At 38.2% G+C, this 17,830-nt stretch overlaps 1 protein-coding gene across 50 annotated transcripts in view; it reads right to left on the bottom strand.

Annotated features, from left to right (window-relative positions):
* PARD3 (par-3 family cell polarity regulator) overlaps positions 1 to 17,830 on the bottom strand; it is a 717,421-nt gene that overhangs the window by 396,679 nt on the left and 302,912 nt on the right. For all 50 annotated transcript variants that reach the window (XM_045361920.2, XM_045361921.2, XM_074001408.1 and 47 more), the window contains one exon: positions 17,149 to 17,329. In XM_045361920.2, the coding sequence (XP_045217855.2) occupies positions 17,149 to 17,329 (181 nt within the window). The remainder of the gene's footprint in view (positions 1 to 17,148; positions 17,330 to 17,830) is intronic.

Below are 17,830 nucleotides of genomic sequence, written 5' to 3' on the forward strand. Positions count from 1 at the left end.
ACTCACAGGGATGATGAAGATGTGATTCTGACTTTATAAAACCTTATGTGCTACAGAGGCCTGGAAGCAGCTACCAAATAAAGCAGAATGTAGGACACACACAAAACTAGAAAAGGGTGCTATGCTTAAGAAAATTTTAGTTCTATAAAAGATTAGCAAATGCCCAAGAATGCACTTTTTCACAATCGAAAGAAGAAAGTAAGTTGTAAAACAAAAATGGCCTTTAGGTCAGTGTGCATAAGAAGACTCATTAGAATCAATCTTCCATCATTTTTAAAGCATCTGTTCAAACCAGAATTATTGGAAATGTCTAAAATAGGCCAGGCACAGTGGCTCACACCTGTAATCCCAGCACTTTGGGAGGTCAAGGCAGGCAGATTACCTGGGGTCAGGAGTTTGAGACCAGCCTGGCCAACATGACAAAACCTCATCTCTACAAAAATACAAAAATTAGCTGGGTGTGGTGGCTCATGCCTGTAATCCCAGCTACTCAGGAGGCTGAGGTGGGAGAACAGCTTGAACCTGGGATTGGAGGCTGCAATGAGCCAACATCACACCACTGCACTCCAGCCTGTTATGTTCCAATAACAAAAGTTACATAAAATAACAAATTATAACAACATAAAATGAATACAGTAACATAACTTGTGTTACAATAACTTAATGCTTAAAAGTAAAATAAGTCATACAGAAGGGAGGAGGAGAGCTTGAACAAGAGAGTACCAGTGAAAGAATGAAACTTCCCAGGCCGGGCGCGGTGGCTCAAGCCTGTAATCCCAGCACTTTGGGAGGCCGAGGCGGGCGGATCACAAGGTCAGGAGATCGAGACCACAGTGAAACCCCGTCTCTACTAAAAATACAAAAAATTAGCCGGGCGCGGTGGCGGGCGCCTGTAGTCCCAGCTACTCAGGAGGCTGAGGCAGGAGAATGGCGGGAACCCGGGAGGCGGAGCTTGCAGTGAGCCGAGATCGCGCCACTGCACTCCAGCCTGGGCAACAGCGTGAGACTCCGTCTCAAAAAAAAAAAAAAAAAAAAAAAAGAAAGAATGAAACTTCCCAACATGCACAATATTCACAACCTGTACATAATTTTTCTCATCAAAATTTCACATCTATAGCACTAAAAAATTACTATAAAAATTACTTTTAATTGTGCAAAAGAGCTAAAAATAACCAATTTTTTTACCACAGATTTTTGTTTTTTATCAAGCAACCACAATTATGTAATGGCTAGAGTTTTATTTGTACAAATATTGCCCCATAGGGCTCACCTAAATAAAAAATGGTCTCAAAGAAATACACACTAATATAGTTTGGATACTTGCCCCCTGCCCAAATCTCATGTTGAACTGTAATCCCCAATGCTGGAGGTGGGGCCTGGTGGGAGGTGGCTGAATCCTGGGGACGGATCCTTCATGGTGTGGTGCTGTCTTCATGACAGTGGGTTCTCAGGAGAGCCGATAATTTAAAAGTGTGTGTGTGGCACCCCCCTCCGCCTGACTTGCTCCTGCTTTCGTCACGTGATGTGCCTGCTCCCCCTTCAACTTTCACCATGATTGTAAGCTACCAGAGGCTTCCCTAGATGCCAAGCAGATGCCAGTGCCATGCTTCCTAGAAAGCCTGCAGAACAGTGAGTCAATGAAAGTTACCCCAGTCCCAGGTATTTCAGAATGGGCTAATACACTCACTAGATCATTACTGTTCATTACTTTCCTTCCCAAAATACTGAAATCAAAATGATCAGCCCATTAATATCACTGGATCACATGCTCATTTCATATTATCATGGAAGATGATGCATTTGTAAAGTGCATTATTTTCACACTACTGTAAATATTTAAATGTATGTAAAATGTGGTAGGCAAAATAATGTCCCTCACCACCCACCCCTGCCAAAAAAAAAAAAAAAAAAGATGTCCACATCTTAATCCCTAGAACCTGCCATGTTACCTTACATCACACATGTGATTAAGGTAAAGACTTGACATCAGGACATTACCCTAGTGGTATGGAATGAATGTTGTGTCCACCAAAACTCAGGAGGGGACATCCTAACCCCCAAGGTGATGGTATAGGATGTGGGGCCTTGTGGGAGGCTGTGTCCTCATGACTTGGATTAGTGCCCTTATTAAAATGACCCAATGGAGCTTGTTTGCTCCTCCCACCATGTAAGGACATAGTGAGAAGTAAAGATCTATGAGAAGGCAAGCCTTCACTAGACACCAAAACTGCTGGCACCTTGATCTTGCACTCCCAGCCTGTAGGACATGAGAAATCTGGTTTGGTTGTTTATAAGCCACCCAGTCTAAGGTATTCTGTTGAAGCAGCCTGAATGGACTAAGACAGTGGTCTCATTTGTAGCGATATAGACGCACATACACACACACACACACACACACACACACGCAGAACTACATATACCCTGCTTTCCAAAATTGGAGAAAATAAACTATGCCTTAGATTTGGCTAGGTATGGTGGTGACTCCCTATAGTCCCAGCTACTGCGGAGGCTCAGAGAGAGGATTACTTGAGCATAGGCAACACGGCAGGATCCCATCTCAAAAAAAAAAAAAAAAACTTTGATTAAACTAATTTCACACTTTTGAAGAAAAGAGAAGGACAGATCTTAGACAAGGGGGAAAAGTGAGGAAGGCAGAGCTGGTGACTTCTCTTCTGGCAGAAGCACAGACGCAGGCCCATGCATATCCCTGCCCAGCTGGCTTTCCTCCCCCTCCTCATAAGGGATCCAACTGAACCATGGATCACAGACCCATACTGTGCAGTTTTGGGCGTCAGTGTCCTTGTTTCTGCCTCCCATTCCCAACTCCCTTATTCTGGTTATTTAAAAAAAATTGGCTATTATCGAATATTAGTAGATACTCATGTACTACTTAGACAAACTGATCACCAGCTGGTTTTTCTTGTTCTAAGCCACAAATCGTTAGGCTATAAAATCTCTGCCAAGCAATACAATATTCTTTTCCAATTCATTAACACAAATTCTGTATTTAAAATAAATACTTCTCAAGCTGTTTTAAATAACAAATTAACGAATGAATCGGCCATGGCTCAAAATGACATTTTAATTAAATGTGATGATAGGTTGAGTACCTGAGCAGCTCGCTAAAATGCCCTTTGCTTACACTTTTTCCATATTATGGCTGGGCGAGGCATGCCTAACTGATCTAACTGTAATTTTCCATCTTAAACACAGGATCTATCTTTTAAAAATAATTTATTTTTCTTAAATTACATGCTATTCCTATAGTCCTTCCATATATAACCTCACTAAATATCAGCTCGGTGTGTGCATACATATATATGTATTTGTACATACAGACATTACATACTGTGTAAAAAAATTACTACCACAGTACTGCTAAAAAGACAAGAAAAAGAAGCTTTGTGTGATGTGGTAGAAACACAACTGCAGGAGAGCCAACAGGCTGCTGTGATGGCTATTACATATTTACCCGTTCCTCTGTGAGGAAGAGTGGGAAAGTGATTTATAGTGGCTGTTTAATCCCTAGGGTAGAAAATTTAGGGTGCAGAAAACTTTCTCCAGTTTTAGAGAGAACATAGAGAGAAAGGCATTCTATGCTGGGAATACACAGTGTGCCAGTACACAAGAATAAACAGGTTGATGGTTTGGATTTATGAGAACGAGAGGGAGAAACAGTAGATGATGTCATAATGCTCCTTTTATGGAGTTATGAAAATCATTCATTTTATATATGGTTAACTGTTTTCAAATGCCAGAGAGAAAAGCAGTTAAAGCAGGGATCAGTTCTGAGACATAGAGATTTTATAAAAATGAGCTTTACTCTGGGAAAGTGCTATCATCAACCCATTCTTGAGCAAAACTATGCTCACTGCACTTCCACATTCACAAGCCATGCAGTGCACACACTGGAGTCCCCAGATTTTTTAAAGAGATGGGGTCTCACTCTGCCACCTAGGCTAGAATGCAGTAGTATGATCACAGTTCACTGCAGCCCGAACTCCTTGGTTCAAACAAGCCACTTGCCTCAGCCTCCTAAGTAGCTGAGACTACAGGTGTGAGCCACCAGGTACAGCTATTTTTATTTTTTACTCTTTTTGCAGAGACAGGATCTTACTATGCTGCCCATGCTGGTCTTGAACTCCTGGCCTCAAGTGGTGAACCTCCCACCTCTGCCTCCCAAAGTGCTGAGGTTATGGACTGAGCCAATGTGCTCGGCTCCAAGATTATTAAAAAAAAAAAAAAAAAAGTACTTGCTGATATGTAGGCAATAAATTGACAACAGTTTGTAAATTACTAATTTACCAATCAATATAAATAAATAAACACAAAATAACACCATGAATTAATAAACTGATTTAGACTTCTTTTTTTCCTTTAAAATGTAGCACAGAGAGAAACTACTAGCTGTCCCTTCCATGGAAAAGTTAGAGGTGAGAATCTCAGAGGCACACTTATCAGCACCTTGCGGGCTCGTGGGCAGCTTTCTCTTAGTCCTTCACTGGTTGGAAATGACTCTGAAATTCTGAGATACGAGGCACCTCTCTAGCTTTGTAGAGGAGCCAGGCAGGAGCAAACAGAACTGGGGACACAAAGCCATTGCTGACACTAAAGGCAACGAACAAATAAATAAGCAAACATATTCTCAAGAAGTAAAGAAGAGATCTGTATCAAGTGCAGCAAGAAGAGGGGAAAGGATTTTATCTGCCAGGCTTTCGTGTTGACAAAATATAATCCACAATATGGGTCTCTATGTGACATGCACCAACAGAAAAAAGAACCCAAATACCTGGTTGGATTGAAAGAGAAAAACAAAAAACAAACAAACAAAAAAAACTCTTGTTTATTGACCAGTGTACAGTCTAATCTTGGCAATTGAAACAAACTCTTTTTTTTTTTTTTTTTTTTTTTTTTTTTTGTTGAGACAGAGTCTCCCTGTGTCGCCCAGACTGGAGTGCAGTGGCCGGATCTCAGCTCACTGCAAGCTCCGCCTCCCGGGTTCACGCCATTCTCCTGCCTCAGCCTCCCGAGTAGCTGGGACTACAGGCGTCCGCCACCTCGCCCGGCTAGTTTTTGTATTTTTTAGTAGAGACGGGGTTTCACCGTGTTAGCCAGGATGGTCTCGATCTCCTGACCTTGTGATCCGCCCGTCTCGGCCTCCCAAAGTGCTGGGATTACAGGCTTGAGCCACCGCGCCCGGCCGAAACAAACTCTTTCATACCATTATTTTCTTCTTTTAACACACGTCTTATTACCATTTGGAAATGAGATTTCTTGCTTTGATTTAAACAGACTTTCATATTCACAGCTACATTCCCATTACAAATTTTCGAGTGTAAGTAACTATTTCTGCTTCCGATAAACAGGTAACATAATTAGGCAAATAAGGCTTATTCCCATGCAAAGGTAAGAATACCAGGCAAGACCTCCGAGTCAAGTCAAATATAATAATCAAGGGCAAAGAGAAGTGAAGAGGGAAGAATTGGGCAGTAGGGGAATCTTTTGTGTGGAAAGGAATGAATGTGTAAACCTGTCCTCCCCTAAGATTTCATCAGGTTTTGAATGATACAGAGAGCTTTGTGTACAGGGGGTGCAGTAGCACATGGTTTGGGTCTAGTTTCAAAGGCAAATTCTGTGACTCACACCATCCTAATAGGTCACATGTCAAGGCTCTGTGGATATCCAACAGACAGCCCTGTGGACCCCCAACAGGCAAGCCTTTCCAGATGAAGGCCAGGCCAATGTCTACATCTGATGACATGGGGCAGAGTATCTCTAAAAAATGGGGCCAGTGGACTGTGCCAGTTACTATTATAAAGTGTAAAATATTATATTACATACATGTGAAGATTTTTAATTTCAGGGCTTCACAGAGATGCAATTAAATATATAGGCCAAATATTTATTCTGCTTAAAGACAACTTAGAAATACTGATGTCAGGCTGCATATGGTGGCTCACGCTTATAATCCCAGCACTTTGGGAAGCTGAGGCAGGTGGATCACTTGAGGTCAGGAGGTCGAAGCCAGCCTAGCCAACATCATGAAAGCCCATCACTACTAAAAATACAAAAATCACCAGGAATTCTGGCAGATGCCTGTAATGCCAGCTACTCGAGAGGTTGAGGCAGGAGAATCACTTGAACCCGGGAGGTGGAAGTTGCAGTGAGCCGAGATGGCACTACTGCACTCCAGCCTAGGCAACAGAGAGAGATTCCATCAAAAAGAAAAGAAAAAAAAAAGGAAAAGAAATACTGATGACATGACAGATAGGAACTGCAAAGATTCTTGGGACTTACCAAAGTCAGGTGTTTGGAAATGCCACAGATCTTGAGGGATAATAAATGCTCATACATTTTCAGCAATACCTCTGCTTGTCTTGAATTTGGAGACCTGAGCTTCAGTTATGCCATGAGTACAGAATGTTATCATTTTACATCGAGCCTCAATTTCCAAATGGTAAACATCAGGAAGGTGAACTGGGAAGTTTCCTAAGGAGCTGTTATACCCAACAGATTCATGAAAATCTTTTCCAAATGTCTCCTATACAATATATTGATGGCCTCAATGGGGAGAAACCATGCACATGTCTCAATTTTCATGCACCCAATGGGAGCAAAGAATTCCTGGGTAACGTAAGCAGATAAAAATGACATGATACACTGAAAAGAGTATAATGTTACCTAACTCTGCTCCAATGTCAACTCCACAGATGAAATGTTTCAGTCCACCAAGGTGATCACTTTTATGTTATTAATGTGTTAGAAAACCTAATATTACTTATGTCACTATGTATGGAAAATATATCTTGTTCATGTTTTATGGATGAAAAATGTCAACAAATTAAAAAAAAATTTGCAACAAAAATCACCATATGTTAAAGGCCATTTAATTGGAAATCTGAAGGATAAAATACATTTCATTGTGATTGCAAATACTAGTGAAAAAGATTTTATTTGTGTTATTTAAATATAGTTCTCTGAACACACAAGTTGGTTCACAGTGTGCCTGCTGCTGTCTTATCTGCCACCGCCTGACAGCCTGTCTTATCTGCCGAATTGCTCATTAGGTTTGGCAATTTTCACCTGCGCCTCCAGTTTATATTTCAGCAGCGAATACGCATCAGCCTGCTTTTACCATCTTCTGCAGTGAGCTTCCAACACTCCCATCGTAGCACGGTGTCCCTGATCTGCACCCCTCCAAACACATCTTGTATATACACCATTATTTTTAAATGCCAATACAGCTCCCAGTTTTCTAACCAAAACTACAGAATGTGCAAAGTAAGCCCTGTATTACAAATACTAAGATGACCAATAATTTACTTAATTTTTTAATGCAAAAAAGAACACATAAACCATATAAACTTAATTTCTTAAATGCTCATTTTAGAGAGTATTTCTGAGTGGGGCGCAGGGGACAAGAGACCAGAAGATCCTCTTCCAATTGGCTCTGACCCCTCCAACCTTTGTTACAGGTCGGAAAAAAGAGTACTCCAATTTATAAATAAACAATAGAGGTAACGTGGCAACGGGAACAAAGAGGTAGCTGAGAGTACCACTCAGCTCTCTGCCTGTGCCTGATTTTGCCGATCCCTGCCAATGAGCACGGTGACATTCAGATCGATTTAAAAAAAACAAAAACAAAAACAAAAACAACAACAACAAAAAAAAACAAAAACAAAAAAGGAGATACTTTGCGAGCAAAAAGCACCAAAGATATAAAACAAAATGTCTGAAACCCCATAAAACAACTTCTGATGGAATACTGTTTTTCATTTTGCAGAAGTAAAATATTCACCACCAACCCTGCAATTAGCTAGAAAATTACAATAATTACAGCAATTTTGTATCCCATCTCCAATCCAATTAATAGATATATGACCTTGTCAACATGTAATAATCAGATTGCATCTACAACAAAACTGGATGGGTTTTATATGCTGAATAGAACTTGCACAGTAAGAAGGTAATTATTTGAAATACTGAGAATACCATTTGTATGCCATGCTCCACTTCACAAGTTAAAAGGAAATACAATAGGAATATTATTTCTATTTGCAATATGTATTTAAATCAGATCCAGAAAATAGTACTCTGATACCAGCAAATGTCAGGAGGACAGATCTCCATACCAAAAGTCTTGGATATTCTAGAAAGACAAAATTAATCTGTATATTCTTGCTAAGAAAAAAATATTAAGAAATCAAGAAGTGGGAGGGGACACTAACTTAGGCACAAGCCTTCTATAATAATTATTGATATTTCTTTAAGGTCTAAATGTTAGGAAGATAGTAAAATCTTATCAGTTAATTAAATACCATCATTTCAGACAAATTTCCCAAGTAATGGATAAAAATTAACTAAAATTAACATAGCTTGTAAAAGGTTAAAAATGACAAAAGACTTAAAAGGCAGCAAAAAAAGAAATGTAATAAATCAGATACTTTGTTTCCCCATATTTTTACAGCAATACCATTTCAAAAAATTTCACCATTCCTCGGGCTTACATCATTTTCAAAGGAAACTTCGTTCTTCAGTCTAGATCCTCCAGAGGAGATATTTAAAAATTTGAATTGTGAGGTAAAAGGAATCCAGCCATGATCTAAACCTGGGCTACTCTCAAATATCTGACTTCTAAAAAAAATCCTTGGAAATTGAAGAAGAAAAAAAATCATAGAGTGAAAAAGTCATACATAAAATATCACCAGTCTTGGACTCAATGATTTGCATCTGAACTGTGCGACCCTGAAAGCTTTAGATCTAAGTCTGATTTGTTAATATTAAAAATAAAGACAGTTAAATGTATATCACAGACATGGTTCCAATTTGACTCTGCAAAAGTTCCACTCCATCTACCTAAGGGGCCACTAGTGTCCCATTCCAGAATGCATGTCCTAGTTACTTGGGCTCAGTAACGTCTCAACTCCTTTATACATCCCCAGGAAGAGGTTCTGCCCTCAGGAGACATGATCGTCTACACCATTCCACAACCATCCATTAGTTTAGTGCTTCTCCTGTGTCACGGGCTGCATGAGAACTGTGAACATTATCTCATTACTATACAACACCATCCTGAGGCAGGTACTCAGAGAGGTGACCAGTGTAATTACCTACTAACCTTGCCCAGTGTCCAAGATGGTGTGACTCTCTTTCCCGTACTCTTTCTGAAATGTAAACACTCTATATTACAAAGGAGCATCGGCATAACAAGCTCATGTTGAAAGCATAAAGTAGAATATACTCCCATAAAGTATAATATACACTCAAACTTATCAAAATTGAGTGGGGGAAAAGACCCCAACAGTTACATAGAGTATCTAGTAACCAGTTTCCTTTAGAGCAGAACATGCATCTGCCTGGGAGCATGCAAAGACCTTCTGAGAGATACATTTTAAGGTATCCCATGTCAAGTTCTTTGTGTTCAATATGCATCATTCCCTAAAATGGTTCTACAAGCCTGAAAACAAGGGGGTCAAGGTGTAATGCTATTTCTTCCCACCCAATTCTCCATGGTCAACAGCCCCAAAGCCAATACATCCACGAGGCAGTGTCCAGGGCCACAATAAGTTTAGAAGCCCAGGAGTGTTTTATTTTCCTTTAAAATCAAAAGAGAAAAATTTTCAGAGTCAAAGAAAATGTTTTCACTTTTTTCTCACATTAGAAGAAAATGATTCTCTTAGGGACCATGAAAATCGATTCAATGTTGCATAAAATGGAAAAAGTACAATACTGAAATATTTAAAGTTAAATAAAATATAATTTTATGACTGATATTAATATGGTGAGGGCGGCCCATGATGGCCAAAGTGCCCAGAGTCCAGGAAAGTCATGATGGTGTCCTGAATAGCTCTTCTGCTTTGCAAAAACAAACAACAAACACGTACATTGAAAAAAATGACAAAACAACAAAAAAATAAGCATCACCTGTCCTGAATCTTACAACTGATACACAACTGTGCATAAAAACTTCCAGGATGACAAAGCACACTTTAATACAGCAGTCTTGAGGCTGAGAACATAAATGCCTCTGGATAACAAACGCTTTTGCCACTCAACTAGTTTCTAGATCTCTGAACAAAAAAGAAGGATATCATAAGCCAGTTTTTAGCTCATTGATATATCTATAAAAATAATTTCTGACAAAGGATCACTAATTGGTGTTTAGCATTTAACTTGGAGGGAGTTAGAAGAATTGAGTAACACTGATGTAACAGAACTCCACTTACTCCCTAATTTCTGACTCTCCTTCCAACATAGGAATAACCAGAGAACGCCAAATATGAAATTCTAAACAATCACACCATATATGCCCCTCTTCTAGGTAGCCCACCTGCAGCTACCTCATGCCAGCAGTTTCCAGTCAGAGCACACCCAAGTCTTCCTATTTCTCCATGCAAAAGCATTCACTCCTCAGCCTGCCTGGGAGCCTCCGCCAAAGGCAAGCCATGATAGCGGCCCCCTTACGACAGACAGCAAGCTCTGAATAAATATCCTTCACCTGTTCTCATTTGGCTGGCCTTCACTTATTTCCACATTAAAAAGCAAAACATACTACATATTTGTATATATGTGCTATTTTGATCAATTATTTTCTAATAACAACACAGTACTATATTTAAATTTTTAATGTATTTTGTTTGTGGCAAAGAAATAAGATGACCAATAAAAATATTCAAGCCTAAAAAAGATTAGGTTAAAATTCAGTGCTATATGGAATGGAGGAAAAAAAGTTCAAAGAGAAAAGTAATTAAATAAACCTTCAAACTACTAAGAAGTGCCTTGTGTTTCCTTTATTTAAAAAAAAAACAAAAGTACCTTTGTTAAGGATAATTTTGAACCAACATATAAAAGTAGACAGAATGGTATACTGAATCTCTATGTAACCCATCCCTAGCCTGTACTATTCTGAAGCAAATTCTAGAGATATTATTTTAATCATAAATAATTCATTACATGCCACTAAAAGGTAAAGGTTCTTTTAAAAATAATTTCAATAACGTTATTGCATCTAAATAATTCCTTACTATTAAATGCCCAATTTGTGTTTTATTCATCAGCATACATATATCATTCTTTCTATTAAGCTTCATTTAAATCAGGATTTAAATAAGATCCAGACATTATGATTGGATGTTACATCTCTTAAAAGTTTTTATTAACTTATAAATTCCCTCTCCATCTCTTTCTGCCCGTGCAGTTGATTTTATTGAAGAACGTGGGCCATTTGTCTTACACAGTTTCCCACCATCTTGACTAGACTGACTGCACCCCTATCGTGTTCACATGCTTCTCAGGGTTCTGTATTTCCTGTAAATAGGCACTTGGATTTAGATGTATGATCAGATTCATGACTAATTTCTTTTGTCAAGACTACCTCATAGGAGGTGTTGTGTTTTTTTCATCAGAAGGCATACAATGCTTGGTTGTCTCTCCTTATTATTTTTTAATGGTGACTGTCTTAGTTCATTTTGTCCTGCTCTAACAAGGTACCTGACACTGGTAATTTATAAAGAACAGCAATGTACTCTCTCACAGTTCTGGAGCCCAGGAAGCCCAAGATCAAGGGGCTGGCATCTGGAGAGGACCTTCTTACTACATCCTCACATGTAGGAAGGTAGAAGGGAAAGAGAATGAATGCAGCGTCCTCACATGACAAAGCAACAGAGTAACCCTAATACTTCAAGCTCTTTTTATACTAAGTTATTTTCATGCTAAACTCTTTTTATACTAAGAAGTAATTTTTAATACATATATACAAAGTGATTTCCTCTTCATCTACTATTTGGTTATACAGTGATACCACTCACATGAAGGACATGCGGAATAGATCATTTCTTTTTTTCTTTGTGACACAGTCTCCCTCTGTCACTCAGTCTGGTGTGCAGTGGATAATCACAGCTCACTGTAGCCTTGATCTCCCAGGCTCAAGAAATCCTCTCGCCTCAGCCTCCCGAGCCACAGCGAGTGCAGTCACACACCACCATGTTCACCTAATATTTTGATTTTTAATACAGATGAGGTCCTTTATAATCAGCCCGGGCTGTTAATTTTATCTTTCTTTGAACAGTTTTCCAAATCATAAGCAACTTTATGACCTGAACACTTCCCATTAGGCTACACCTCCCAACACTGTTGTATTAGGGATTACATTTCCAACATGTAAATTTGGGGGACACATCAAGACCCTAGCAATGATGAGTACCTAGGTCCACTTTTCATCAGAAGTTGCAGAATAGCAATATTCCAATGCTATCATTATGTCTTCATTTATTAGCTGAAATACTTACATAAAAAGCAAGTATTTGAATATCCAGTGAAACCGCACTACAAGAAAACATAGAATAGATGAATTATTGCTGCTTTCCTTTATAAGGTTTCCAAATAATAAGATGGTTCACTGGTAGCTTTCTCCTTGCTTGCTGGTTTCATTATCATTATACATTCATGCATGTATTGCTGTTGCTATCTTTATTGAGGCTCCCACTGTCCCGTCTTTGGCCAGGAGGAGCATCGTGTCGCCTCCTAGGCCCTCTGGCCCACCCAAGTAATCTTTCAAAACTGCTCTATTTTCTGATATGACAGGATGACTCCATACATTTCCTGTACAGACTTGCATTCAGGCATTTCTCTAAGAAGCTCTGATCCCCTCAAATGAAAAAATGCTATTTCCAGAGCATAGTCTGGATTGAGAAATGCTGAGTTACTGGGTTGGTCATTGATTCTAGACCTTCCCTGTGAATATACACGGCAGTTTTTCTTCCCTCTTCCTTTTTTAAAAACTAAAACATATCAGGAATAAATTTTGACATGTCTAAACTGAGGACTATCCAATTTTTGTTCATTCTCCTTTAACTTATATCTGCACACTTTTTCTTCTACACTAAGAATACTGGGTACTCAATGACACCAGGAATGACAGATTTAGAGTATTATAATTTCTCATCTCTTTCATCCTGTAATACCCACCCAAAACTCTAAGATTAACAATACCAACAACAAACAGTTTCAGGGTACTTGTCGTTAGGCAGTTCTCTTTTTCCTTAGGATACATCTCCCTTTGTTTGTACAAATTGCTTAAAGTTAATTGAAATAGTTACTCTTGTTACATTTAGGCTACCGACTAAAAATATATTTAAGGTCAGATATTTCATATTCATTTTTTGTTTTTAAAATTGAAATTTATTAAATGTATGAATATTAATATTCCTTTGAAATGTTTACTGTAAAAATTAAAAATTGATCATTTTATAATTATGTAAAAGATGATATAGTTCCAACCTCAAATATACAGAAGGAAGGAAGTAGTATGCATCTAGTTTCTACTTTACTTTCTCCATCCTATGCTCTCCCTTCTCCATAGGTATGTAGGTAGGTAGGTAGGTAGGTAGGTAGGTAGGTAGGTAGGTAGGTTTGGAGCCAGAGTCTCATTCTGTCGCCCAGGGTGGAATGCAAGGGTGTGATCTCAGCTCACTGCAACCTCCACCTCCCAGGTTCAAGAGATTATCCATGCCTCAGCCTCCCGAATACCTGGGACTACAGGCGTCTGCCACCATGCCCAAGTAATTTTTTTGTATTTTTAGTGGAGATGGGGTTTCACCATGTTGGCCAGGCTGGTCTCAAACTCCTGACGTCATGATTCGCCTGCCTTGGCATCCCAAAGTGCTGGGATTACAAGCGTGAGCCACCATGCCCAGCCTGGATTATCTTACTTAACTTCCTCTTTTCTTACATTTTTATTAACTAGTAATCACATGTTTGTCTTCTAGTTTAAGGGTGTTATTCAGGATATTGTTCAATATACTGAATAAATAAAATATTTCTCAAGTTTTAAGTTAACTGCTATTTTGACTACACAAACAATGATGTAAATTTAATTCAGGATTTCTAACCATGGCACTACTGATATCTGGGCTGCAGAGTTCTCTGATGTGGGACTGTCCTGTGCTTGTAAGGCATGTACTAGTGTCCTTGACCTCTACTCAATGCCCAACTCCACCAGTTGTCACAACCAAAACTATCACCAGACACTGATAAATGGTCCTTGGAGAAAAAACACTCCTGTGGTTGAGGAGCAATGATTTAACTAAATCAGCGATCTCTCTGTATTTTCTACAAAAAAAGCTCAAGGCTAAATTAAAGGCAGCTTCTAGGGAAACATAAAAAGACCTCAAGATGAGAATTCTATCTGTGAAAACCATCTAGGCTTTATATTAATACCCAAACTTCATATCCATTTTTCTATGGAAAAAAAAATACATACTCTATATATTTTTCTCAATTTCCACCAATTCTTTATGGAACAAAGGAGATGAGTGAATTCATTCATTGGAAAACATAGGAAAGTGACCACCCCTTCTTTAAGGCAAAAATTAGAAATTTATTTATCTAAAAGCCTTTATCAGTCATGTACCCAATTAGTGTCGATTATCCTTCAGTTAAGCAAATCTCTACATATTGTTGGCTTCTTTCTTTTCATATCTGTAAAGAGTTATACTACTAACTATTTACTACTAACTATAGCTCCTTGATAGCAAGCGCTAGGCCTTATTAACTCAACCCTGGACTCACCACCTAGCACAAAGCACGGCCAGTACAGACAAACTCATATTCTATGTCTGAATGAACGTCATTAATGCAGTATGAAAAATCACCTTGACAGGTGACTCATGTGTGATGCATTACGTTCACACAGTTATGGACCTGTGTATAGTAGATGCTTAACCCAATGCCTGCCAAGACCTGAAAATCTAAACCTTAGCATACCAAAATGAGAACAAGAAAATAAGATTTGCATATTCTCCCACTGGTGGCTGCAAGACAACACATATGTTTCAAATGTAACTTCTTTTTCTCAATAAAAACAAGATAAAAATAGATATTTGTTTAAATGGTTTAAAACACCATTTAAATTTTAACACATAATGCCAGTCAAATGTGGATGGTTATGAGTTAGAAATTTTGTTGAGTCCAGGGCAGTCAAAAGGTAAAAATTGATGGAAAGTATGTCAATCAAATTCATAAATCAACATAAAGGAATTAACCTTTGTTCTAATACTTTTTATGGTTCAGCTATATTAAAGCTACATATTGCTTTAGAAAAGATACAAGTACAACACTACAACAATAACACAACAGAAAGTTCTGTATTTAAGTGCATACATTACGGTGTTATTACTCAAATAAAGACACTATTTTCCAAACTTCTGGTATCTGAAGACCTGAACTACTATTTAATTAAACTTTTCCAAGAGTCAAATTTAGGCAGTCAACATTGTATACACAGGATCATTCCAAGCAGATATCCACTAAGTCGTAGGTTTAATGAGCTAGTAAAAAATCAACCAGGGTAACTAGTGTACCACCTACACATCATTTTATACACCCTTTACGGTACATGCCTCACCTTTTGAAAAACACTGCCCAAAGCAAATCCAATGTAAGACTTTTTAAACAGTATATCCTAGTAAACAAAATTATGTTCACAAAATTAGTTTCTTGCATATGTGCATAAATAAACCTAAATCTCTTGCATATAAAAAATATTCAACTAAAACAACTTATAGGTTCTCTTCCACCCCAAGCATCCTTGGAAACACATCATTGTATCTGAGTCCGATCTTGTCTGGATGATAGAAAGCAACTGTAGTAAGTGGATAGCACTGGTCTGCAGCTGCACGCAATCCTCTAGAGCATCACTTACATATCCCATCTTGAACGATACCTTCTAAATTCTCTACACCTCTGTATGGCACACTTGTCCTGTGGGTTCTGATGGGCTAACAGACCTCTAACTGTTAAACTGCTCTTCTTTCCTTGTTCTCTTTATATGTATCTTCAAGGGACAACAGAAGCAGAAGTAGTTTGTAAACATCTAGAAGCAAATTGCCAAATTACTACAGATTGCTATCAATGCAAAAAACGGGAATTAGGATGCATTTTCAGAAGAATAAATTATACATTCTAAATATTATCTACTGATATTCTATATCCTAAATATATATATAATTAACATATATTATTACTCATCTATTTATAAAGATCTACTGAAGACTACCAATCACTTAATACACATAAGACCCAAATTTTCTACCTGAAAAAACTGAAGTGTTTCCAAATAGATGTACCTAAAAAATAAATAATCCTTTTTTTTCCCCTCACTCTGTTGCCCAGGCTGGAGTGCAGTGGCACAATCTCAGTTCACTGCAACCTCCACCTCCCTCCTCCAATCGTTCAAGCAATTCTCTTGTCTCAGCCTCCCAAGTAGCTGGGATTACAGGCATCTGCCACCACGCCTGGCTAATTTTTGTATTTTTAGTAGAGATGGGGTTTCACCATGTTGGCCAGGCTGGTCTCAAACTCCTGACCTCAGGGGATCCGCCCACCTCGGCCTCCCAAAGTGCTGGGATTATAGGCATAAGCCACCCCGCCTAGACAAAAAATCTTTTAAGCTTATACATTTATTGAAAGTGATCTTCTAACTCTTAACAACTGCTCAATTACAAGATTATACAACTAAAAACACTAAATACTTGTAGTAAAAATACCTGACTTTTATTAGCACCTTCCAAGAATGGCTAACAGAACTCTCCAGGCAAGTATCCTAGATCTGGAATACCAAGGGTCCTAGGATTCCTCACACAGGACTCACTATGTCCATATTCCCCTTCCCTAAAGAGGTATTCTGCTCACCCAAATCTCTGAAGATAACTTTGACAGGGAGGTATCTTCCCCAGCTCTTCAGATAAAGTTCAAATAATATAAATGATGGTTGTAACAGAGTTGACTATAATGAATGATGCCATGTTTTGTCTCAATGCAAAGCTCTTTGGTCATTTCTACTTGTTCTAGCATTCAGATAAATATACGGAAAGGAAAATCCAAATCATTTAACTTGAACTATTGTCCTTATTTACAGTTAGTGAGTCACGGAAAGTCTACTAGTCAAAAGTAAAGTAAGCCTAATCTATTACAATGTAAAGAACTGCCTACTTCTCGTGCAAAGGACATTTGCCTGGGTCCTAAACTTAATTTTTGGGAAAAAAAAAAAAAAACAGATAATTCCATTTACAGGGGCATGGATGAATAACAAAAGTTGGTATTCCTGTAAATTAAGATGAAATGTGAAGAGAAGAAAGAGCTTTCACTTACTTGCTCGAAGGACTGAAGGTGTGACCTCAATTTCACTTGTTGCTTGGTAAGGATGAAAGGCTGAGACACTGTTGGTGCCAAGCTCACTACCAAATATCTCTGGGCTCTGGGTACCCGTTGAACTGGCACTGGTGCCATCACCTCCATGATGTGGATCCTGCTCATCAAACACTGCTACCAGCTAGAAATGAAAGGTAAATGTGCACTTAAATATAAAGGCACTTAATTTACTACCAAAATTTTGTACTATTTTGACATAATTCTATAGTGCAAAACTACTGATATAAATGACCCTAGAATGGTAAGTTTTAGGAAGAAAAACCTCAAAGAAACAGTCTTTCCCTAAATTTTGATGCTTTACTTGTATAATTCTAAGTCGTACATTTCATATTCAAAAGTCTATGGGTAAAAAATAATAAAATTCTTTGCTATCACAGCATGCTAAGTCAGGGACAGATACAAATCTTTAAAATATAGGATATATATTTAAATGGAAAAGAAAAATGCAAAAGAGTGTGTGTATATAATGAGTATACATATATATCTGTGTGTGAGTGTGTGTATGTGTATACACACATGGTATGAACTACTATTCACATAAAAAGGGGATATTAAAAACTAAACATGTATCTTCTCATTTGTGCATAAGACACACGCTAAAGACAAACTGTTGTACAAATAT

This window comes from Macaca fascicularis, chromosome 9 (assembly GCF_037993035.2).
Source record: "Macaca fascicularis isolate 582-1 chromosome 9, T2T-MFA8v1.1".
NCBI classification, from domain to species: Eukaryota; Metazoa; Chordata; class Mammalia; order Primates; family Cercopithecidae; genus Macaca; species Macaca fascicularis.